Source organism: Gossypium raimondii, chromosome 6 (genome assembly GCF_025698545.1).
Source record: "Gossypium raimondii isolate GPD5lz chromosome 6, ASM2569854v1, whole genome shotgun sequence".
In the NCBI taxonomy this organism is placed as follows: Eukaryota; Viridiplantae; Streptophyta; class Magnoliopsida; order Malvales; family Malvaceae; genus Gossypium; species Gossypium raimondii.
Window position 1 is genome coordinate 6487763 of NC_068570.1, and position 27180 is coordinate 6514942.

The following is a 27180-nucleotide window of genomic DNA, read 5'->3' on the forward strand; positions in this document are numbered from 1 at the left end:
AGGTCTAATACAACGAAATTTGTCATTTAAGCAACAATTTACGAGCGTTGCTTAAGATTATTTTTATTGTAGTGTCATCTCATCCTTTAATCATGTGGTTGGAGATTCAATCTCCGCTCATAAGAATGGAGCGCATTTCATCGTAGGTCGTTTGCCTCTTCAGAGAGCACCCACAGCGAGGGAATTAATTACTACTACCAATTATAGATACCTAATTTCAACTTAAAATAATTAATAATTATTATTATAAGGTGCTTTTTTATATATTAAGGATACTAGGACTTGAGCGAAAGACATCAAACAATTCAAAAAGTTCTTAATTTTGCCATTTCCCATAATTAATTTATAATAAAATTGTTTACATATCTTTAAGCTTTTTTTTTTTTTTTTGATAAGGCAAAATTTAGTCTCCAAGTTTGATTACTATTTTCAAATTAGTCCAAAACTTTTCTTTTTGTCAATACTAATTCTGGAGGCTGGTATATTTTTCCAATTTTGATCCCTCTAATAGCGTGACGTGATGAAATTGTACCACATTATCACTTAAATTTTTGTTAAAAATTATAAAGTTTTAAATGATGACATGGCACAATATTAAAATACTATATTATCACATGGACAAAATTGAAAAAGCTATTAAATTTCAATATTAATATAGACAAAAAAAATTTAAGAATTAAATTGAAAAAAAATCAAATTCAAGAATTAATGTTGGTTTCTTAAGATTTATCAATATCAAAAAACTTGAAAAACTCTTTGGGGTCTAAAGTTGTAGTAAGAGTGAGAAGCTTGACAACATGTTTGTTAAATCTGCTATTCAATTCTTCCAACTGAGTATCTATTGTAGCAAAAGATATATCCACTCAATAATGATGCTCTACTATAACATCTTCTTTCTTATTACGGCCACGATCCACAATGTATTAAGTATTCATATCTAGAAAATCCAACTCCCAAGTTTGACAAAAATATATCACATTTTTCAACAATTCATTCCATCCATCATCTCTCAACTTTTGAATTAAATATTCTATTGTCTAAACTAAAATCATGGCATTTAATATATATTGAGAACGATGTTGCAAAGCTTGACAAAGGTTAGTAACCCCTAAAACTTCCTTCATCATATGCAAAATAAAAATAAACTCAAAAGATCTCAATCTATTATATGCGTTATGAGTATCTCCTCGCTGAGAATAGTTAGAACCGATATTTTTTAGATTTTCAAGAACCATGCTAGTCGCATTGTACATCGTCAGTAAACTAGTAATTGAATTTAAATGGGAACTCCATTGAGTCTCACCAGGATGTTTTAAAGTGCCAATCTGATTCATTCCTGTTCTAGTTGCTACCTCATTGATGGACACCAAATGAGTTATTTTAGCTGCTTAGATACCAAATGAGTTATTTCAGCTACCTCATTGATGGATGCCAAACATTGTAAAGAAGCAGAAGCAATATTAACAATATCATACAAGTCTTTAAAGAATTGATGCACTTCAATCACTTCTCTAACTGCTGCAACCAATACTAATTGAAGACGATGAGCAAAACAATAAACATAATACGCATATCGACACTCATTCAAAATCAAAACTTTTAAGCCATTCAATTCCCCACACATATTGCTTGCTTCATCATAGTCCTGACCTCAAATATTTTGTATGTCAAAACTATGTTGCAAGAGAACATTAAAAATCTCATTCTTCAAAGTCAATGATGCAGGATCTTTAACATGGACTATATCAAAAAAACATTTCTTTACCCGTCCTTGTTTATCAACAAATCTCAAAACAATTTCCATTTGCTCTTTTTTTTACTCGTCTCTCATTTAATCCACAATAATGTTGAACTTTCTATCACCAATTTCTTCATGAATTACAGTACGAACTCTACTGGCATAAATTTGCAATATCCCTTTTTATATTGTTGAAAAAGTATAACTAGCATTTTGTGGAGCACATTTCAAAACATCTTCAACTTTCTCATCATAAGATGCTAATAGTGATAACAATTAAAGAAAGTTCCCATGACTTTTTAATCTAGAGCTTTTATCATGACCTCTAAAAGCACACCCTTGAAATGCCAACCATCGAACAACATTTATACTATTTTTTAAACGTAGACGATTAGTTGCAATTTGATGTGTTGTTTGTCTATCAAGTGATAATTCAATATGTTGAGCTTGATTCATTAAATCTGCATAAACTCGTTATGCATTGTTATGCAGTGAATTCAGATCTTTTCCCATATGTGTCAAAAAAGTACAATTGCATTCATTGTATACTTTTTTCCAATTACTAAAGACAGTATGAGTAAATGCAGTTGATCTAAAACTACTACTTGGATTGCTATTAAAAAGAAAACTAGGTAAAATACTGCATCTTTAGAAGGTGAATATTCTAACCAGGAAAATTGTTTAAACCATGATGGCTGAAAATAACAAGGATGTTTTTTTGAATTAGAAGTCGGATATTCTGAAACAATAGGTTGATATGGTCTAGTCTTAATATAAGTTCTTCGAATTTCATCATGCATATTAACTGGATACTCATATATTTGCTTACGTAACTGAGGTTTACGTTTTAAGTTAGACAAATCAAGTGCCTCATCTTCAACTCTAGGAAATTTAGAAGGATGAGCATCAAAGTTTAAAGAAGCAAACGATGAAGGTGGTAGCTCAATTTGTGATGCTTCTAAAGGTGATTGTGTTGTCTCTGTACTTTTCTTTTTAAAAAACTAATCAATTGTTTTCGACTTAATAACTACAATATCTTAAAAGATAGATAAAATTAATAACTATAAAATTAAATTAAACTATAAAATTTAAAACACAATAAAAACAATAGTAAAAAATTGTAAAAAGATGAAAGGAACCCTTAGAAGATGTACTCGATACCGCGTTTGAAGGACAAACATTGATAATAGTAGTCGTTAATCGTTAATAGCAGCAGGAAAAGAAACTTCTTTTTCACTAGTTAACAAATTGAATTTTAACCTAAATTCATATTTAATGTTATTTTAAAAAGTGATCAACTATTATCTAAAACAAAAGTTGTAATATATTAGTGATCAACTTCTTTTATTTAATTTTTTACTGTTCAAAGTTGGAAGGGGCCAAACAACAAATTAATAGGGGTAAACTTTTCAAAAGTTAAGGGATTAAATAAAAAATATTTAATTTTATAATTTTAGGGGGTCGCGGCTCGCCACCCCCCGATTCACCACTTTATATATATGTAATGCATAACTTTATTTGGTTAAATCTTAAAATTACATATTAATTTTAATTCAATTTGTAATATAATATATATATATAAATTTTGATTTGATTTGATTATACATATTAAAATTTGATTTTAAATTAATTATATAAATAAAAATTTGATTTTAATTCAATTATAAATCTTTAGAAAAACAAATAAGTTATGTTATTTAATAATTTTTTGATTTCGAATTAATTATAAAAATAAAATTTTAGTTTTGATTCAATTATAAACCATTATAAATATAAATAAGTTAAGTTATTTAATGACTTAGGAAGCCAAAATTGCATTGGTAGAATTGTTGTTTTCAGACCAAATTTTGAATTAGACCTGTTTGGGTGGCCCAGCTCGAATGCCTGTTTGAAAAGTGAGAGGATTTGGACAAAAATATATGCCCGAAAAATGGGTTTGGACAAAAAAAGGGTCAGGCCTCGGGTAAGACATTTTTGGCCTGGGACTGGCCCAAATCCACAAAAGGACAAAAAAATCTGCTATTTTTTTTGCTATTTTAATGTTATTTTCTTGTTGTTTTCTTCCTATTTTACTACCATTTCACTATTATTGTAACACCCATGAATTTGCGGTTAGAAGTTTTGAGATTTGTAGGTACGGTCAGTGGCTCGATCGGACAATTGGGTTTGTTGTTGTGTTATATGTCAGAATGGACCTGTTGGTCTGGTGGTTTGTTGTGTGTTAATTTGCCTCTAGGTTCTGGTTTTGAATCTTCGTGTGTGTTTACGGGAGTAATTTTATTTTAGATTTGTTTTTTTAGTTGCTAAAATATTTATTAGTTTTAGCTATTTTAATTTATTTTTATTTTGAGAATAGAAAAAAAACCAAAAAGGAAAAAATAGAGTTGCACGTTCTTCCCCTCTTATCTATTTTGTTCTCTGTGACTTTTCAATTTTCTTTCTTCCTAAAAAGAAAATATTCAGTTTCTTTTGATTCTTTGCTTCTTCCGTTTTATCGTTGTTGTTGGTTGTCAAGGGAGTTTTGTTCTCGGGTGTTTGGTAAATCAGAAGAGAAGAAGGTAGGTTTTGCTTTTGGGGGTTTTTGATAATGACTCTTTCGTTTTCTATTTTGTTATTTAATTGAAGTTTTCGTTAATTTGTATGTTAATTGAGGTTTTTGAATCAGTTTGGAGGAGTGAATCGAATGATTCTGTTGTTTGCTATCGCGTCTAAGGTGTGTGTTTGGAAACTGTCCCTTTTTGTTATCAAATTTTTTATTTTTTCTGTGAAATTTGAGATATTTCGTGTGTTTTTGAATTTGACTAGCCGGAGTGTTGATTGTTGTGGAATTGCTTGAAATTTTGAGTGCTTTTGGTGTGTTTCCGTGTAATTAAAGGTTGAGGATCGTTTCGACATCAAAGGCACGTGTTGCAGCCTATTTCGGTGTGGTTTCGTGACCACACAAGTGGCCACATGGGCGTGTGCCGCACATGGGCAGTTTACACGGCTGTGTGCAATTGGGAATTTAGGATTTTCGATGATTTTTTCTTCCACACGGCCTGATCACACTGGCATGTTTCCCCACACGAGCGTGTGAGATCTCTACACGACCGTGTCTCCTCTGCTATTTATTTTTAACACTTTTGGACAGTGAGTTACACGGGTTGCTCACACGGGCATGTGTGGCCTTCACATGGGCGTGTAGACCCCTACACGGTCCGGGCACTTCCACACAATCGGGGTATACAGTCGTGTGGCCTTTTGTCGCCAAATTTTGTTCTGTGTCTGTTTTTATTTGATTATGACTATGTGTGTTCCAACCCTTGGCTAAGTCTTTGTAAGGGTGGTCGGGACTTTGTTTCGGCCTAGACTTGTGCATTATTCGCAATCATAACACTAATTAAGTGATTCGGTTGAGTGTTAAATGATGTTATGTTATATCTGATTCTGATTTTGGGCATTTGAATGTGTGCATTTCTGATTCCATACTCCATTTCTGTAAGTTTGTCTTCAAATGGTGTGCATTTTGCATTTGCATTAATCTTTTTGGGTTTGGTTGTGAAGAGAAGGGAGTCTGATATATTTTGGCAGTTTCAACTACAATTCATCTGTATAGCGGTTTACCATACAGTACGACATATATGTCAGCTCTGCTGCATATTAACATTTGAGTGGCTTAGTCCACATACTTGGTGTGTAGAGTTGGATGGGCCTCTCAAGGTCCTATGTGGTGTGCATTGTTGGATGATTTTGATTAGCTCTTTTTGGGGTGTGATTGGGGGATGGAGAGGTGTTTGACTGGTTGGGTGGATTTTATTTACTTGTTGCATTCATTCCGCATTCTATTTGCTTGTCTGTTTGTCTGATTGAGAGACTAACTGTTTATAGATCGAGGTGTTTCAGTACTGACACGTCTAATTTGTTTGTGAAGACTATTCGTGTATCAGATTGCCATTGAGTTTTTTTTGTGACATTTTGGTGTTCATTTATCTATCATTTTTGAATTCACACTGAGCTTCTGTAGCTCACCCCTCATTAGTTTATTCCTTTGCAGGTACCCTTGTTTTCTATAGCTGGACTTGGCATGCCGGAGGTCTCGGAGTGACATGTTTTAAGCCGGACTAATAAAAGGACGTTTTAGTTTTTTTTTTAATTTGTGAAATGTTTTGGACTGTAAACATCTATAAAAACTATGGAACTTTTTTTCGAGTGCTTTCAATGTGACTTGAATTCTCTAATTTGAATCCTAAAAGGGCTAAATGGTTTAGTTCGTTTTTAATAACTGTGTTCGAATAAGATTTTAACAACTCGTTTTGTAAAATTGTTTCAGATCACTTCGGTGATCAATGTGACCTCCGAAATTCGGTCTAAACTCCTAGGCCGGGTTTTGGGGCGTCACATTTATGTTGTTACTATTTTGATGTTATTGTTTGGATATTGTATATCACTTGTTTTATTGTTAATATTATTATTATTTTAGAGGTATTTGCTTGTTAAATTGCATCTATCTTAGTATACATATGTTTTAAATTTTATTTTCAATTTGTTGGGAAATATTTATTTTTAATGTTTTTAGTATTTTTGATGTATTATATATTTCAAAATTATATAAAAATAATATGAAAAAAATTAATGCAACGGGTCGGGCTTAGGTTTTAGCATGTTTATCCAAGCTGGGTTTGAGCAAAATTTTAGACTCATATTTCAGGTCGGGTTAGGCTCGGACTTAGCAAATGAGTTTAAAATTTTGGTTGGACCCATTCCATGAACACCTCTATTTTGAATCATGTTGCACCCATTTCTTTCTCCAAATTTATAACGATAATTTTTTTAAAAAAAATCCATACTAAATGTATGAATTAGATATTTATGGGTTGAGCTCGGCTGAAGTTCAATTTTAAAAATTTTCAAGCTTATATTTGTTTTCGTGTCAGCTAAATCCGTTTAAAAGTTTATTTCACTATTTGAAAATAATAAAATAATAAAAATTATATTTTTAATTGGTATTTTATACATCTTAAAAATATTTTTATTATTATTTAAATTGAATTTAGATGTCAGCTCAAAATGTGAAAATTTTATTTAAACCTAATCCTAATCAAATTGGGTTTATCGAGTCAGACGGACTACTTGATCTTTGGATAGGTATAATAAGAATAGCATAAATAAAAATTTAATTGAAACTTTTTATCTTTATAAATAGTTTTAGAGCTTATCCCTTATATTTCTCAACCTGATCATTTTTTTTACTTATTTACCTTTTCGGTATGGGGCATTTAGATAGGAAAACAAAAGGATTTTGGCACATGTTGCTTATCTTATTTATGTGATCCATGAATTTTATTATTTCATTTTTAATTTTATAAATGAGTTAAAATTAAATTTTATTTTTAAAATATTGATTAAGGACATGATGATTTTTAATTTGCGTGTGGAGTTAAAAAAAAGAAACTCCATTACTAACTTATCAAATTATTATCTATACAAAAATATATTCAAAATTTGCTAGTTTCACATAAAAAACTATTAGAAATAAAATTAATCTATGAAAAAGCCTTCAAATTATTAGTCTTTATACTTATTTTGTATTACCCATTAAAACTCTTAAAAGGTCATAATTTTATTAGTCACTAAATACTAGATTAAAACCCTTTTCTAAAAAAAAAATAAGCATGGAATCAAAACACTGAAATGGAGGCTTTTTAATACTGTCTACTAAGAGCCCACCACGAATACATCTGGTTTGTCTCTGTGAGTGCAGTAACTGGAAGGACATGGCAGTTGTGCCTTTACTCATGACGTGGCTGGTAATATGTCCACGTAGACACCGCCTTTTCACATTACATGTTCTGACTTTAGTCCAGTCAGAGGCTAACTTCATATTATAAAATCTTATTTTAACATTATGATAACAAGAGTCTTTGCATACAAAAATGGAGTCGAAATTATGATATAAATAAAATAAATTATTTATAAACTTGAGATAAATACTTTACTCATTTTCTTAATAAAGTTATGTTAGACGCTGATAATTTGATTTGATTTGTATTTAAAGGTTTTTTAAGACTTGATCTTAAATCAATAAAATTTATTTTAATGATTGTAAGATTAACTAAAAGTTTAACTAAAGTAAGTGCATCTATTAATTATTTATAGGATTATACAAGAAAATTAAAGAGAACCTAAGCCAACTTCTAAAAATTGTAAAACTAATTACAATCAAATCATAATAAAATAAAAATTGTGAAAATAGAAAGGTTTACTTATAATGCTACATGAAATGATAGGAAGATGAGTGTGTTGCCACTGGACATGCTACCATCGTATTAATCGTAGGAAAGAGGTGTAATAACAACCAACATTTTATCTAATCTCCTACAACAACATTTCTACAAATTTTAGTAAATTAAAACATATGACTCATCCATTAACCCAGACAAAACATAATTGGCTAGATGGTTAAAAGTTGATGAAATTATCCTTAAAACTCGAGTTTGATTCTCCCTTGTAGCATAATTTTTATTTTGGCCTAAAACCCTAACTATGTCATCCCATGTGGTAAATCCCCTCTTCTCTTTTTTCTCATCTTCCCCCATTTTCTTTTCCTCTCTTTTTCATTGTGTCGCCCCTAAGACCTAATTTTATTCCGTATTCTTCTTCTTTATTCCTATGTTGTCGTCGCCCTAGTGAACAACCATCGTTGTTGTCGCCGTCCATTGGAAACCTCCCATCCTCTCTTTATTTTTTTGCTTCTTTATTGTGGTACCATTTATTTTTGGTCCATTATTGCTGCCATTTCGCACACCACTTCTGCCCCTTGAGGCCCCTCAATCTCACTTCTTTTCTTCTTTATTTGCTGTCGGTTTTGCACTTCTTTCATCACACATCTGAATCTGGAGTGTAAGTTGAAGTTTGAATTAGATCTAGTATTGTTTTTCCCTCTTCCTTGACTCCCTTTAATGGCCGAATCTATCAGAGTTCATGGTCGAATCTCACATGTGTTTTTTTTTTTTTTGTATTTATTTTTATCAAGGTTCAGATCCGAATCACTTGGATCAGCAGTAGCGCCAGAAGTTGCTTGCTCCACCCTTTAAAGTCAAAATAGAGTAAGTAGTAATCTCTAAAATCAGATCTGTAAAACCAATCTTTTTCTCTAATTTGGCGAACCCTTTAGGGTGATTAACGGTTGATTTCTAACAACTTTTCTTGTGTTAGGTACAAATTTGAACTAGATTTAGCTAGATCTGAAACTTAGGACCTGTAGATTAGCGATAGTGCTTCTGTTTCGCGTTAATCAGGTGTGGGTCCTAACTTTTTGTGTGTTAATGATTGTTGTAAGCATGTGTAAGTGTTACTTTGGTGATTGGCCGATTATATATGTGGTTTAAGTGCTATGGCGGAATGTTATAGGGACTTAAGATGTGTCTATCCAAATGTGTAAGTGCTATAAAGATTTAAGCTGATTGTATGATTGCTGAAATTGGTTGAATTGCACTGTTATTACTTGTATTGTAGCATGCTGATTGTTATTGTTAAATTGATTGCATGTAAAACATGCCATTGACTGTTATCGTATATTGTTTGCATGTAAGTGTGGAAACTTTTTTTGGAAATTGACTTTTTATTTTAAAACGAAAATGGAGTAGCCACCAATCTTTTTTATTAGGTGTGATTGAATTACCTCGAAACTTAATCATTTTAATAAAAAATCGTTAAATTTACTAAAACGATAATTTTCAGTGTACAAAATTCAGGAAGTGGGTTCGGGAGTCGATTACGTATGAGGAATAATTAGCACCCTCATAACGCCCCAAATTGATACCTAGTAGATTACTTGATGTCTCAGTGTCGAGAATTGAGAATTCAAAGAAAATTTAAAATGCGAAACCCTTCTTGCATGATTTTGATTAAAATATCGCTAGCTAAATTAAATTTTATGGAAAGAGCCTTCTTATTTCAAGTTAATTAAGAAAAAATGATCATATTCCGTAAGTTAGGGTACGATATCTCGAATCCTCGAAAATAAGAATACTCGTCATTTGATTATTACCTAAGTCCTATGTGTCTTGAATTTTAAATAAGATGTTTGATTATTTCGGTTCTAGAAAGATGTCATATTCCGTAAGTTAGGAGCACGACTCCTCGAATCTCAAAAATAATGAACATTGCCTTGGTTTTAATTACTTCTTATGCGTCGTGTAAAAACAAATGCACCACTTAATATGAGATGCAATTGAGCGTAGTACGGAAATAAATAAATGTATCTAAGCATAATAGATAATATGGTAATGACTAAAATAAAATAAAATAACTACACGAGTAAATAAATAATAAATAATAAATAAAATAAAAAATTTCGAAATGACCATAGTAAAATAATAATATAAGAACAAATAACAGTGATCACTATAATCAAATAGTGATAATGCAACTATAATAACAACAACACAAATAGATGATAATAACAATAATAATAACAATTATGACATGGTTAATAATGAAAATAATAAATCAAAGATAAAAGTAAATATTACTTAATTTAAAGGGCAAAATGTAAATAATAAAATTAAAAATGCTAAAAACAAAAATACACTAAAAATAAATGAGTTAAATTAAATAAAGGACTTAATCGAAACTGTGGTAAAATTTAAAGGATAAATTATGAAGGATTCGAAAATAAAGGATTAAAGTAAAATAAAATAGAAAAATACAGGGACTCAGAATGCAATTATCCCAACCACTACACACGTGCCACATTTAAAGAAGTTGTCAGTGAGTTAGGGGGACCAAACTGAAAATATAATAAAATTTAAAGTATAAAATTAAAAAATAAAAACAAAAATAGAACATAAAGGGTCAAATTAAAATAAAATGGAAAAATACAGGGACTTAGAGGGTTATTTTCCCAACCCAAGTACACATCTCATTCCCTTAATGGGTCAACAATGTGTCAAGGGACTAATTTGTGAGAAAATAAAATTAAAGAGGTGAAATTAAAACAAATAAAAAAGGAATAGGACGAAATTAAAAAAAGAGCAAAAAGGTGGAAGGACCAAAATGACAATTAGACCATCACTGTGAAAACACACAAACCCTGAGGTTATTTGAGTTAGATCTTTGGCTCGTGCTAAACGACGTTGTTTTGGACGTCTGAAGCCAATCCCAAAACAACATCATTTTAGGGGTCTATTTAAATCTAAAAAATCTAAAAGAATTCATTTTAAACATTTGTTTAAAAAAAAACTCTCTTTCACTCTTCTTTTTTCTCTCAAATCCTTCCTATCGTTCTGTCATAAAGACGGCGAACCTTCACCAAGGCCACCGATCATCAACGACGGCGACCACCGCCTCCGGTGGCCAAAAAATTAAAAAAAACTTTTTTAGCCCTTTTTGCGCAGAATGCAAATCTGGGGTTCAAATCCCTAAAAAATCAGTCAAAGTCTGACCGAGGGCAGAGAAACCTTTCGGTTTCTCCCTTTTTCGACGAGACCCTCGACGGAACCCTAGGGGTTCCGAGGCTTCTCAAGTTGGAGAAAGGGGAAATCCACGATGGTGTTCAACAGGTAAACTAAAAATAAAATAAACCTTATATTATTCTTTTTTATGCTTGCTTTGAAAATAAAAAATATAAAACAAACTACCTTTTTTTTAAGCTTTGTTATTGCTTTCTTCTATTTCATTTCCTGTCAAAAGCTACAAAGGATTTGGGCTTTACAGCCGAATATTACAAATATTTTTGTTTTCCTTTTTTTTCTTTTTTTGCTTTTGCTTCTGCTCTCTGTTTCTGTCCTCTTTTATTTTTTGCAGGTAGCATGGTGGTGGTGGCAAGGGGCCGAAGTCAACGGTAGTTGGGAGCCACACAACCTTGCCATTTTGGTGCAATGGTGGCAAAGAGAGTGTCAGGCCTCAGATGGCACGCCAGCTGACGTGGTGTGGGAAGCGACAGCTAGAGACTTTAGGGGGAGCTAGGGTTTCTGAAAAATTTAGGTTCTTGGGCTTTCGGGCTTAGGTAATTTGGGCTTTAGGGTTTTGTATTTGGGCTTGCAATATGGACTAGACTTTTAATTAATGGATTTTTTATTTTTGTTTTTTATTATTTTTGTTTAGGCCGGATAAAAGTGGGCCTCTACAGTAAGCATGCCACTATTTATTACTAATCCTACTTATTGCATGCAAAGCATGACACCGATACTGTATTACTGAATGCATGTTAAGCATGCTACCATTACTGAAATTGATATTGATGAGCATGATTTGCTACATTATTGATATGACATGTCGCATTGCATAGGGATTGGGATTGATGGGTGATGGAGGAGTTCTACGGAGTACTGACGGTTTATCCGCAATATTATTGTATTGGCAGTATATCTGCAACCTTGGAGTATTGTTCGGAGTACTGGCAGTTTATCTGCAACCTACTGGCAGCTTGTCTACAAAATTATTTGTAGTTTATTTGCAAATTGTTACTAGTGGTTTATCCACATTGAGCTACAGCTCTTACTATTTTGGTGTTCGGAAGTTGGGTTTTGGAGAACTCATGGTGTGTAGCGGATGGATGGGTAGGAAATTTTACATCGTTTTCTATGAGCATGCCCACACATATAAAATTGTATTTTTATGATACAATGTTCTAATGTGATCTCTAAAATGTTGTTGGCTAAACGCTTTCTTGTAATTTGACTGTTAGTATGTATATACATTATTTATTTGTTAAGACTCACATTGAGTTTTTAAAAGCTCACCCCCTTAGTTTTATCCTTATAAATAATCCTCGAGGTTAGTATCGAGTGCGGCGTTCGGAGATCTTGTCTTAGATTTTTATTTTATGGAGTATTTTTTAATTTTACTTTATTTTATTATGGTTTTGGGTCTATAATTTTGTTAATTTTGGACTGTGGCATGAGTTTGTTTTAATTTGGGATTTTACATGCAAAAATCGAATAATTCTAATAACTAGCTTAATATGGCATAAAACATGGTTTTCGTATAAAATTAAAGGCATCACTTTTTCTGTTGTGTAATAGTGAATGAAGTTTTAAAAGGTAAAATGACAAAATTAATTGAGTTTTCTAAAATGACATGATTTTTAATAAATTGGACTCTAAGTTTTTAGCTTAATAAACTGACATTTTGGTAATTCTAAGACAACTATTCAAAATTTTTCTAAAAATCAAACAAATAAACGTTTGAAACTAAAAGAAATTATTAGGCCATTTCAAAGTGACCAATATAAACTTTAGAATTTGACAATAACATCTGGATCGGGTTTAAAAGATTAAATTCTTGGTTAACAAAACTAGAATCTTCATTCGTTCTTGATCTTCATGTAAAAATAGAATTGTTAAATTGTGGTATCAATTCTTGTTTTACAATGAATTTATTTTAATTTTTAAATAACATGTTGTATTTTTCATTTAATAATATGGTCATTCATGTAGAAGTCGATTTTTTCGACATAAAAGTTGAATTTCTTTTTATACTTATACATTGTCAATCATTCATGGTTTGTATTTGATGACAAGATTTATTTTGGTTAAAATTCAAACCTTTGAGCCATCTGTAATTTTAATAACAACAACAATAAACAACTATTTTTGACTTCTGTAATTTTCCTCTCACAATAACCCATCAAGCAAAACTTAGTATCGTTTTGATTTCAAATATGATTTTATATTTCTAGTTTTGAAAAATATTGAAATTTTGATAAATAAAATCTATTTTCAATAATGAATATATTTTTACAATAGAATAGGTATTGGTTGTATTGAAGACATATTATATTATATAGAAGGAAATATGTGTCATAACCTAAATACAACTGTGATAACTCAAATTTACAATTTACTATAATGATGAATACTATATGACTTTATGTGTACTTAATGTTTGTGTTATTAAGATTTATGTTTTATCAAATTGGGCTAAGTAGGAAAATATAAGATTTTAACTCTCATTATTCACCAAATTATTGCTAATCTTAAGTGGCCCAAGTTAAGGTTATTGCTATAATTAAATTATTTATTTTAATAATAAATTAAATCTTACCTACTTATTTGATTACTTGACAAATACCTAATTAAAAGTTTTTTTTTTTGTAGAAAAGAAAAAGTATAAAGTGAGAATTATGAAAGCTCCTTTTATCAGCTAATAGGAGTCGTTGAACCAAAATTGGAGGTTCTTCAAAAACAACTAAATTTGGAGGACCAAAAATCGCAAGCCTTGCCATATGATCAGCAACCATGTTTTGGGATCTAGGAATATGGTGAATGCGCACCACGATTAAGGATACCATGAATCAAACGTCGCTCCACCATTCTGTTATTGACAGATCCACCAGCCACAATGATTCCACTAGAAGTGTATTATCATATTCGACCTCAACCTGTCGCAATCCTTTCCCCATACAACATGCAAATCCTCTAGCACATCTCTCGCTTCCACCTTAAAAATGTTATCCTTGTCCATTCCCATAAAAAAAAAACCACATACCCAATTGGCATATGCATATTCATTAGCAAAGATAGGAGTTGGCAAACCAGCCTTGCATTTTCTTTGGTTTTATTTTGTACGGTTGTTATTGTTTTGGGATGAATATTTTGTTGTGTGTGTGTTTTTTTTTGTCATAATCAATGCATTTATCATCGACAATGGTGGTTAATTCTTTTATTGTAGGTGTTTTTAAAAAAAAAAGACTGGTTATAAAGTATATTTCATTCTTATAAGTAGAATTTAACCTTAACTATATAATTAAAAGATGAAATGAACAACTATAGCACAATAATTAATATTTTGCTGTGTTGGATCAGACTCCTCAAGACTTTTTTTGAAGTGGAATGTGAAATTGTTTTTGAATGAAAAAGAAAAGAAAGAAATGAATGATTATGGTGATGATGGCATTGCCCATACTTTGAAACACTAAATTAAGCCTTAGATAATCACTCTCACTCACCTGAGACCAACCAAAAGAATAGAGATCCAGTGCCTGGAAAAAGGTAGTGCACGTGAGCTAGGATTTGGGAACAAAGGCAAAGGGCAATAGGCATAAGGCCTAATGCAGAAAATATATAATAAAAAAACAAGGCAGAGCCGCTCAAGGCCAATAAATAAAACCCAATTTCTGACACACAAGAAAGTGGTTATGAGTCACTCACACATGCTGTCTGAGACAGATCCCCTCGTGCGGCTCACCCGCTGACCCACTCTCCCCTTTCTTATTCTTCCCTTCCACCCTTTTATCTGCATTATTTTTATCCCCCCATGGCTCTCCTGCTCCTTTGACCTTTGACCACCCCTTTTTTATTCTGCCAAACTCAAAAGGAAATCAAGAATATTTTGCAAGTTGAAGAACCCCTACAACACAACCATCGGCTTTCAAAGTTGAGCTCCGTTGGATCCCCTTTAAACCTACCATTATTCACATATCATATTTTCTTCATCTTATTTTCATATAATATACTTTTTTATATAGATTTTAAGAGATTAATAACTCATATTCTGCAACATATTTTTATCTTATTTTTGTATTCTATTTTATTTATTTTTCTATCATAATATTTAAAATTATCGAATTTATACATGAATTTTTATTTTATGTGTAATTTAATACATGAACTTTGATTTGGTGCAATTTGATACATGAAACTTGAATTGTGGTTCATATGTATACATTAAACTTTGATTTTAGTTAAACTTCACACATTTAAAGAAACGAATACGTATATTTATTTTCATATTAGATCATATATGCTATATATCAACGTAAAATGGTGTTAACTTAATAATAATGTCGTTGATTTATGAACTTTGAATCAAATCAAAATTGTATGTACAAAATTGCACAAAACCAAAACTCATATATGACATTGTACGTTGGATAAAAGTTCATGTATAATTTTATATTTATCCCTCCCATTTAGCATATTCATATACACTCAATTCATTTTCTTGAGTGAGAATTTGGATTTTGTAAAAATAATTAAATTATTTTCTAACTAATTAAATTATTAAATTGAAATTTAGAAATAAAATTGGGTTTTAATTGACTTTGAATGATTATTAGTAGTGATAGTTTTTTATTAAAATTTAAAAGCCTTAAATATTTATATTAAAATTTTATTATTGTAATTTTATTTTTGTTAATCTTATTAATTGAGCTGGCGTAAAACCAATATGTAAATAAGTAATTTATATTTATAAAAAAATAATAATTGAAATAAGAAAAAATGAAAAATTGGAGAAATCTAAAGTAACTTTATTAGATTTTTAGAAATAGTGAAAATAGGAAGAATGATTTAATAAGAGAAAATTTTATTTTGGTTTAAAATTAAATTATTAATATATCTTCGTAAATTTTAAATATATATTTTATAATATAATTTGGACTTTTCCTAACTTCATTAGTGTTATTAAATTGATGGGTAAACAATACAAATGATCACCCAATTATGCTATCGGTCTTGTTTTGGTCACCCAACTTTAAAAATTTTCAATTTAGGTTATGTTTGTTTCAACATAAAAGCTTTTACGAAAAATACTGTCAGTCATTTACACAGTTTGTTTCATGTAAAATAGGATGATCAACATAAAATCATCCCTTTATTCCCGTAAAATGTCTTATGGATGTCTTACCAATTTTTTTGTCCATAAGACATTTTTCAAACTAGTAAGGCTCTGTTCACTGTAACACCCCCATACTCGACCCGAACATTAGGTCAAAATACCAGGATTACATTCTCTACTACATTCTTCCTCATCAAATATTTTCTTACAAACTTTCATAATTTTTCAATATAATCTCTTTTTGTCATAAAAGTTTAATATTCACTAATTAATCATATTAAATCAAATTTCTTTCTTGTTACACTTTAATCACATAATTTATCTCAATACCTTGTTTCACATATCAAATTTCTATGTATTTCACTTCTATTATTTCATCCACATATTTTCTCAAGTTTAACAATTTAATCCTTAAAATCATAAAAATTCCATACTTTTCAAAAATTTTGCTTTTACAATACTTTAAGCATATTTCATCATCTCATAACACATTCATTAAAATTTTATCATAATTTCCTTATTGACATATTAACTTGTTTCACACTTAAACTTTTGTACATTTTCAATTTAGTCCCTATTTCCATATAATTTATTTTTCACCATATAAGCACTTTACTCAAATAATTCATTATAATATCTTATTTCACATAACAAATTTTCATGCATATCACTTCTCTTATTTCAATTATAAATTTCAAAAGTTTACAATTTAATCCTTAACATCATAAAGATTCATTATTTACTATAATTTCAACTTACCATCACTTTGTAATCAATTCACTACCTCATTTAAACTCTTTATCATAAATCTCAAATGTATGTTTGTTTCATTGAAAACAACTTTTATGAAATATTTTTAGGAATCTACCAAACAACAGAAAATATTTTACACAAATTCATCCAAACACCAGGAAATATTAGTTTTTTTTTTCAGAAAATATTAGTTTTTCCATAAAAGTAAGTTATTTTCCAGAAATTATTTTCTGGAAGCCATTTTCAGTTAAACAAACAGAGCCTTAAGCACTAACGTTTGAGTTTGCTCTTGTTTTGGTCACCTGATGTTAAATTGATATCTGAAAGCCTTTTTCTAACTGGTATAATAACACATTTAGTCATCAATACTTACATATTCTATCAATTTGATCATAATTCCAAAAAAAAAAAATTTAACTATTCACATTTACAAATTCTATAAATTTGATCTTTAAACTTCCTAACCAAAACTTTCAGCTTTTAAATTAGAGATATTATACATCAATAAATTTGTAAAATCCAAAAAAAAAAAAAACTTCTCTCAACTAACGAGTCATTTCCCGAACTAATTCCTTTATTGGTAAATTTTCAGAATTACACATCCAAAACGAACTTTTTGATTATTGATTTAGTCATCAAAGAATACATTTGAATGTTAAAGGTGACTTGTTAAGAAGTGTTATGGTCCTATAATTTTTTTTATTTAAAATAAAGCAATGGACGCAGTTAAACTAGAGGTGCTCATGGGCCGGGCCAGGCCCATAGAAAATTTTGGCCCGGGTCCTAGGCCCAGGCCCGGCCCGAAATATGGGCCTAAGATTTTGCCTAGGCCCGGCCCGAAAAAAAATCATAAGCCCGGGCCCGGCCCGGCTGGCCCATTTTTATTTTAAAATTTTAAAAATTAAAAAAGTATTTTAAAAATATTTTAAAATTAAAAATTTTAAAAAGTATTTTAAAATATTTTAAAATTAAAAAATTTAAAAAAGTATTTTAAAAATATTTTAAAATTTAAAAAATTAAAAAGTATGTAAAATATTTTAAAATTAAAAAATAAATATATTTATTATATCGGGCGGGCGGGCCCAGCCAAAAAGTGGTGCCGAGGCCTGCCCGCTTTCTAAACGGGCCTCGTTTTTTTGCCCAAGCCCATATTTCGGGCCTATATTTTTACCCAAACCCTCCCATATTTCGGGCGAGCCGCCCGGCCCATGAGCACCTCTAAGTTAAGCCCGGAAGAAATGTAGCTTTAAATAATTAATTCTAAAGCATACAATTGATGGTCTCCCCATTCAACGAAATTGTATTTAAGTAAAAAGGGTTTTTTTTTTACTTACAAATCATATATTTATTGAGTTAAGTGATAAAAATTTTAATATCTAAAATTTCAAGTTTGAGTATGGTAAATTAGAACAAAAAAGTTTTATTGGTTACTTTGATACTAATATACAGCACCTTATCATTTGTTTTATTGGAGAATTTTTTTTTGAGTTTTATAAATTTATAAATGTGAAATGTCTTTATTTTAAAATTGAAAGATTTGGCTAGGAAGCTTGAGAATCAAATTGATAGAATTTGAAAATGTGAAGAGTTAGATTTATTGAAATTTTTGGAATTAGGATCAAATTGATAAAAGATATAAGTATTGAGGACTAAATGTGTTATTGTATAAGTTAAAAAAAACTTTCCATTATCAATTTACATTGGGTGACCAAAATAGAAACAAACTCAAATGTTAGTGCCTAAATTGAAAATTTTTAAAGTTAGGTGACCAAAGTAGGAATGCAAGTATAGTTGGGTGACCATGTGTATAGTTTACCCTAAATTGATTGACACCACTAATAAATGTTGGGTATAATAATAAGGTATGTTATACCCCAATGAAATAATGCGAGTTCAAACATTAAAAACAACATTTTTACATTTTTAAAATAGGTAACCATTAACTCAAAAAATTTTTTAAGTGTAACAAGTATCAAACTATTACAGCACAAACAGACTAAAAAGTGATACAATCTAAACTAAAGCCAACAAACTTGAACTACTTGGATTAAAACTCCTATACATGATGGATCAGAAAAACCCATGCATATAATTGCGGATGATAGGTCTCAAACTTGGATGCTTAGAACCCAAGACCTTCGTCCTTACCGATTGAGCCAAGATCTAATTGACAACTTTAAAAATAAGTCTTAGAACAAATATAGAAAATTAAAAAAAAAATGAAAAGCCTAAACTTAGTGAGTAATGTACATAATATTTGAATTTGATTATTTAAGAGTGCACCTGAGTTGTTTCAAACTTTGAATTGGCCGGTTCTGATGATTAAACCACTCTTTACCACTTCCCAACCGAAAGTTAACTGATTCCTTACATATTTGTTCTTTCACGGACACAATATTTTAAAATAACACAATTTTTCCGGTTTATTGCCTTTTATTACATTATTCTTTTTCCGGTTCATTGCTTTTGCGTAGGTGAAAGAATGTATATAGCCGAGGGTTAGCTCATTAACCATGTTACAATGTAGAATTACGAAGAATGCCAAAGTTAAAAAGCAAAATATTACGAATTGAGGTTTAGCTCAATTGATATATGTATTGTTGTCAATGAAGGAGTATGTGGGTTCGAATGCGCTCCTCTTATTTATGAGTTGGGGAGAGGTTATGGGTAGTTCCAGATGTTGTTTCAAAAAAAGTAAATACGATCAAAACCTATAATGAAATTGTTAAAAAAGAATTACATCGCATTATAATTACATACATAATTATATAATTTATATTAATTACTATAAAAATTTATTAACACAATAAAAAATTTCTAAACAAATAACAAAAAATCGTATGTATTATGTTAGTCCAAAAAAGCAGTTAATAATATGATTACTAATAAAAATAATAAGAAAAATAAAGATCATATACAATTTTATCTAATTGTTCTAGTGTTCCATATTTGTTGGGTTATTCCCTCTTTAATATTTAACATAAAATTCTTTGCATCAAATGTTGGTCCTTCACCGAGTTTATCATCCTCTGAACTTGAATCTATATCATTAAAATTATCGAGATCGCTTTCTTCCATGTACTCTTTGAAGTATGGATCATCTCAAATCCACCTATGAATGAAGCTATAAAGTATGCAACATGCTAGTAAAATCCAACCATTTTTTATGCTATACTAAGGTGATGTTGTTAACACAATAAATAATTTTTTAAGACAACAAATGTTCTCCCAACCACATTTTGAAACATTTAATATCTCAAATTAAAGAGTTTACGAGTTGTCTTCGGTGCTTGCATGTTTGACTCCATTCTCTCAAATGGTATCATACCTCACGATATGATATAAGAAAACTTTTTGTTTTTACATAATTAACATCTACCATATAATATTTGAGTTCATGGTGCAAATAATCTATAACTTTAATTATAAAAGCTTATATAGACTTAATTTGGAGAAAGGATTATGGTAGGTTATAACACTTTTATAATGTAAATTAAATAAAAATAATGTAAAATTTATAATATATAACTTTTATAAAAAGTTTTTATAAAGTGTCCAATAACTTTTATAACACTTCTTATAAATAAAATAATTTTTTGCCATAACTTTAGAAAGTTATTTTTTTTTACAAATAAGTTACGATAAAAAAACTATAACACTTTTCTTATGAATAAGCATATATATATATATATATATATTTATAATATATAGCTTGGACACATAAATAAGTTATGTGTGTACTTTTGGCTATAACTTTTATAAATAAATATACTATAACACTTTTATAACGTGTAAAATTTTCTTATAATAAGCTTTTTGGTCATAACTTTGAAAAATAGGATTTAAATAATATTTTTGTTATAAATTTATAAAATATACATAAATTAGTTTTATAATATAATAAATTTTTACAATAACCATCCCAAACATTCATGGTGTTCATGCTTATAATATAAAATTTCATAACTTAAACATGTATAAAAAATATTTTTTTCTAAAAAATTAAATTTGAGTGCAATTACCTGCGTAATTACTTCAATTCTCACCGTCCTCTAAGAATTAAATAGTGTAATTGGGGTATTCCTATTACATCCAATTTAATGAGACCCACCAATTACAATAGCGACTCAAACATGTCACCCCTATATAATTATAAGCAATTACACTCAAATTCAATTATTAGATGAATTTTCAAACACTACTTTAAGTGTAATTAAGATAGTTCAACATATTAAATTTAGTGGAGTCCACTATTAAAATTGTTACCTAAATATATCACAAATATATAATTACAACAAATATACTCAAATTCAATTATCAAGTGACTTTTAAATACGCTAAATTTGTATTACTTATATAATGATAGACTTAAAAATATATGATAGTCCTGTAAAAAAATTTGATGAATTAATTAAATAACTCTAATGATATATTTGTTTTCTTTTATTATATATAAAACATCTTATATCAAAATATAAATTGAATAAATATTTATACATATAATTTCTAAATTATTCATAAATTCGCATTCTTTTTATTGTTATAATAACAATAATGGCAACGTTATTTAATTTTATAAGTTTTATTTTATTCTCGTAGTTATTATTTTAGTACATAGCACTTGGTTATTAATACTGACTTTGAATTTTTTTAATTTTTATTTATCAAATTCGGACATTTAACTTTAATTTATATTAAAAATATATATTTGACCCTATGCAGTTCCTAATTAAAACTAGTGAAATTGAAGGGCATAAGAGGAACTGGGAACAATAATTTGCAAAACCCAAGAGTAGAGTTAGGATGGAGCTTGAAGTAGGTTACCTTAAATTACTAAAATTAAAGGAGTAAATTATACCGTTAGTCATTTTAAATAGGGATCATTTCTAGTTCGGTCATATCAATTTCTTTTTTTGTTAATTTAGTCATCTAGAAAAAGAAATTAATTAATTTTGTCACTCTACCGTTAAATAGTAATGTGAAGGCTAACAATGCATTCGCACAAAATAATTTTAGGGTGGCAAAAATATTTTAGAGTGCCTAATAGATAATTTACCCTAATTTTAGAGTGACTAATGTAGGAGTGTACCGTTAGTCTTTCATTAGCAAAAAAAAAAAAAATAAGGTGACTAAAAGAGGAGTTACTAACGGGGTGATTTACCCAAAGCAGTAAACCTTCAAAAAGAATGAAGGGGTAAGAGGCACTGAGTGAGTCTTAACAAATTAGTGCTTTGGTGAGTTGTTATTTGTCTATTAAATGTTTGCTAGAAATTAAACCCCATTAGCTGATACTGATTAGTGGAGTAGTTGGAATGTTGCCATGTTTTAATCCCCCAAAACCGGCTTTCCTCCTATTTGTTTCTGTTTTTCCCTACCTTATTATATATATATACATATATATTGAGTTTCTTTTTCTACTTATATATAGAGTTTTAATTTGTCTTAAAATATTTCTACTCAAAAATATATTGTTTTGGGTAAACTACAAAAATAATCACTTTTGTTTGCCTTAGATTACATTTTAGTCATTTATGTTTGAAATGCTACGTTTTAGTCCCTTACGTTATCGTTTTGTTACAAAGTGGCCACTCTACTGTTAAGCTCTGTTATCTCCTTAACGACAATCTTATGTGGCAGTCCAAATGGATTTTAAATGCCAACTTGAATGTTCAACTGGGACGAGAATAGGTTTTTAATTAAATAAATTTAATTGATTAAAAATTTTAAATTAATTACATATTGAACGGGAAAAGAAAAACCATTCATCTCCTTTTTCTTTTAGTTTTCTTTTCCATTTTGACTGAAAAAACTATTCTCATTCCAGTTGGATATCCAAGTTGGCATTTAAAACTCATTTGAACTGTTATATAGGATTGTCGTTAGAGAGGTAATTGAGCTTAACGGTAGAGTGACTACTTTGTAACAGAACAATAACGTAAGTGACTAAAACGTAACATTTCAAATATAAGTGATTACAATATAATCCGAGGTAAACAAAAATGACCATTTTTATAGTTTACCCTTAAAATATTTACAATTAGTGTTTGCACTTTTTTAATCTTAATTTCCATGTCAATAATTTGTTATTTCAAAAAAAATCCCTTCGTGAACATGGAAAAGAAATCCTTAAGACTATTTTCATCATATTTGATGTTTTATATAATATTTAAAATTATCCATAATCCTTTTCAATCCTTAAACTCAAACTCATATCCTTTTCACTAATAACAATACCGATATTAATCGAGTTAAAATTCAATCGATATATTTATATTTTTATACATTCAAATTCTCAAGCTGTGCAATAGTTACTTAGCTTTGAAGTCCAACCAGGGATGATAATTTAAAAATATATATGTCACCTTTAAGACAGAAAAAAAAAGGGTGTGTTTTTAATAGTAAATTAATGGGTGTTATTATGAATTAATTCTTAAGATTTGCAACAGTATAAATTCCATGTGTAGTAAACTGATTTTTTTTTAATTACGGGATAAAGTCCAAACAATCAACGCGATTAGCGTGACTCGAACTCAGGTCACACCTGAAGCGGTGAACACCTTTAATCATCAGGCCATCACACGAAGTTTTAGTAAACTGAATTTTAAAATATTAGATTTCATTTGTTGTATATTATTTAATATGATTTTATATTTGAGAAAGCTTAAAAAAAAAAAAACTTAGTATCAATTACTAGATAAATGGTTAAAAGATTGAAGAGAGAAATAATAATGAAAACCAAAATCCAAAAACCCAACTTAACATTAATGTTAGAAGTGTGTTCAATGTTTAATTCAAAATTCCCAGAAAGGAGGATAGCGCCAACCAGTTTCCAACCAAGAAATCATGAATTTCAAAGGAAAAGAAAAGAAAAAAAAAGGGTAAAATGCAGGTGCTGCAAGAAGAGGTGAGGTTAGTTTAGCAATAAGTAGCTCTTAAGCCAAGGCGATATTAGAAAAACAATTTGTTTAAAGGAGTGATCTAGAATGGCAGACATGGAAACAGCACCCACGTTCTCCTCATATCTTACTTAATTTACTTTTTTTCTATTTTTATATAATTCGCAATGAAGCCTTACTTTTATTAAATTTTAAGTTCAAGTTTAACTGAATTTTGTTCTTTTAATTTAAATTTTATTCAAATTATTTTGATCTATATATATTATTTTTATAAGAGTTATTTGTCTATATTAATTTACCCTTAATTTAACCATTAAACGATATGTAAAATCTCACGTGATATGTAAAATGTTATTGCATAACTTTTAAAATTAAAATTGAAAATAAGGTAAAAAAAGAAGAGAGAGTAAATGATATTTTTTAAAAGCTTGAAAACTCAAAATCAAGATTTTTATTATATCTATTTTTTGTTTAAATTTTTATTTTAAATTATGTCAAATACGACTGACGTCTCATTTAATAGTTAAATTAATGATTTAATCACAAAAAATATTATTGATATAACTTTGATAATTTGAAGATATAATTAGAACCAGAATTATAGTTTAGGGACTTTTGGCGGAATTAAATCTTTTTATAATTATCAATTATATATAAAATTAACCCACCAATTGACAAAATGTTGTGTATGTCCCCAAGGAATAAATATATACCCTTTCTTTTCTTGTGAACCTCCATAAATACTCATATCACTATCTCTCTCTCTCCTCTGAACTCCACTGTCTTGATAAGTACTGCTCAAGGAGAGGCCTGCTTTAAAGTGTTTATGGTGATTATGGTTGGTCTTCTTTTCCTTTTTCTCTTTCTCTCTAACAAAATTCTTTTCTGGTTTTAGGGTTTATAGAATTTCATGGCTTAATTGGGTATTGGTTTTTTATTTTATTTTATTTGTGGTGGTGCTTAGGGAATTCAAAAGCCTGCATGGTTAGAAGCTCTCTACACCCAGAAATTCTTTGTTGGGTGTTGTTACCATGAAACTGCAAAGAAGAACGAAAAGAACGTGTATTGTTTGGATTGTTGCGTCAGTATTTGCCCTCACTGCATACCCTCACATCGTTTCCACAGGCTTCTTCAGGTTCGTCGCTACGTATATCATGATGTTGTCAGATTGGAAGATCTTCAGAAGCTTATAGATTGCTCTAATGTCCAGGTTTGTCATTTATTTCACACAAGAACTAAATGAAGTTCAAATTTTGCTTCTTCTTCTTTTTTCCCACAGTTTCTTTTAATTTCTTGAAAATTCAGTTCATATGTGTTGCTCATTGATAATGATGACCTTAATTGGATTAGGCCTATACTATAAACAGTGCTAAGGTGGTATTTATCAAAAAGAGACCTCAAAACAGGCAATTCAAAGGAGCTGTAAACTATTGTACTTCTTGTGATAGAAGTCTCCAAGAACCATTTATCCATTGCTCCCTGGGGTGCAAGGTATATAGGACTCACTTGAATTAGCTTAAATCATTTAAATTGTGTGTTTGAAAATGATGGAGTTCTTATGTTATAATCAGGTGGATTTTCTGCTGAAACATTACAAAGATTTGTCGCCATTCTTAAGGAAATGTAAAACTTTAACACTGAGCCCAGATTTCCTAATTCCCCAAGAGACTGGGGAGGAAGAAATGGCAAACGAGACAGCACAGTCAACAGTAGTGGACAGTGATGAGCCAATGAGCTGGTCGTCGTCAGGGTCGGAGAGCATGAGCATGAGCATGGCATACAGTTCTGATCAGATTGTTAGGAAGAAAAGAAGTGGGCTATATTTGTGGAGATCATCAGCTAACAGGGTTTCAGATGAGGAAATTGCTTCAAGCATGAGTAGAAGGAAAGGCATTCCTCATAGATCTCCTCTATGTTAGAATAAATATTAAAATAGAATAAAAATCAAAATCAAATAGTTTAGTTTTGATATTTTTGACTGAAGCTGAACCATTATTAATTTCAAAATGCTTTAACCTCTCTGTCTCTCTCTTTCTATCTATGTTTTTAAATTAATTTAGTCACTTGGTCGGAGGGTTTTGTCTTAATGGCATCACGTGATTCCAAGTTCCAAGTTCCAAGTTAAGTGTTTGTACAATATTTTTACTTTTTTTTTTTTTTTTCATTTCTCATTACGATATATATATGTTTAATTGGATAAATGGGACAACTCTCTATTCCTCTGCTATTAAGCCTCTCTCACGTATATATAGCACATTTTTCATGCTTCAACTATTACCTAGTCATACGAATGTCAAGGGCTAGATTCATAAATATTCCAAGATAAGTGATTGAGTATTAGGTGAATTAGCTGAAGAAGGTTGTGGGTTTTAATTGGTTTTGAAATATAATATTTTGATCCAATTTTGTTATTAGCGTATGTCGTGGATTTAGCTCATGTGCTTTAATTTGATCAATTCTACTATTCTACTATATGAATAGATCAATTTTAATCTTTATATTTTAAATTTCAAATTTTAATCCTAACTCAAATAGTATTAGATGGAATTATGGTAGTTTACAAATTAGTTTTCAAAATAATTAATTAATTGGCTATATGGAATGATAAATATGGTAGTTACATATTTTTATTTTTGTATATAGGCATATAAGCTAAAATAAAATTTTAAAGAAAAATATTGAACATAATGGAAGGAAATTTTACTTGTTATTATGAATATGTTAATATTTTGAAATTAATTATTATATAACAACTACAAAATTATTGTCAATGCAAATTTATCTAAATATGGAAATTTATATATGAATGAAATGGTCATTCATATATAATTAATGCATTGAATCAACAATATAATTAATTTTAAAATAAAATTGTTGCATATGAAACTCTAGAATGATTATTTTCAATTTAAAAATACTATTAGGTCAAAAACAACATTGTTACATTTTTATTTTTATTGCATTCCGAGAACAAATAAAAATAAATATTATAGTCATAATAAGGTGATAATTCAATCAGATAATTTAGAGGTTATTAAAGCTATATATGGAAGTGCTTCGAAGACTTCAAATTCTGCTCTGATTAGAAGAATACATCCAATACTGTCTCAAGAAAGATAATGGATACTACGCTACATTCCTAGGGAGCATAATCAAAGCGCGAATCATTTAGCCAAACTGGCCTTTGCATAAAAGGAGGATCTACAATTGGTTGACACCCCCTCCAATCAGGGGAGAATCTAGGGGGCTGGC

The 27180-nt window shown here is 29.7% G+C and overlaps 1 protein-coding gene and 1 long non-coding RNA gene across 5 annotated transcripts; both read left to right on the forward strand.

The window, feature by feature from the left end:
- Positions 1 to 8115: 8115 nt before the first annotated feature.
- On the forward strand, positions 8116 to 11979 carry LOC128041827 (uncharacterized). Of its 4 annotated transcripts, none has more exons than XR_008196711.1 (3): positions 8123 to 8617; positions 8757 to 11726; positions 11825 to 11979. It is a non-coding gene; the product is annotated as an uncharacterized LOC128041827 (long non-coding RNA). The 4 variants fall into 4 exon arrangements; XR_008196712.1 differs by having other exon boundaries at positions 8757 to 11280; positions 11525 to 11979; XR_008196710.1 differs by having other exon boundaries at positions 8116 to 8617; positions 8751 to 11979.
- A 12685-nt stretch (positions 11980 to 24664) lies between these two features.
- Positions 24665 to 25953, forward strand: LOC105772224 (protein RGF1 INDUCIBLE TRANSCRIPTION FACTOR 1). The gene is made up of 4 exons (XM_012593547.2): positions 24665 to 24766; positions 24893 to 25138; positions 25279 to 25419; positions 25500 to 25953. The coding sequence occupies exons 1-4, from the start codon at positions 24755 to 24757 to the stop codon at positions 25845 to 25847; spliced, it is 747 nt and encodes a 248-aa protein (XP_012449001.1). The 5' UTR covers positions 24665 to 24754; the 3' UTR covers positions 25848 to 25953.
- Positions 25954 to 27180: the final 1227 nt, after the last annotated feature.

Coding starts and splice junctions, on each gene's coding strand:
- LOC105772224 (XM_012593547.2), top strand. Junction 25,139..25,278: donor TAGATTGCTCTAATGTCCAG/GTTTGTCATTTA, acceptor TAATTGGATTAG/GCCTATACTATAAACAGTGC. Junction 25,420..25,499: donor ATTGCTCCCTGGGGTGCAAG/GTATATAGGACT, acceptor TGTTATAATCAG/GTGGATTTTCTGCTGAAACA.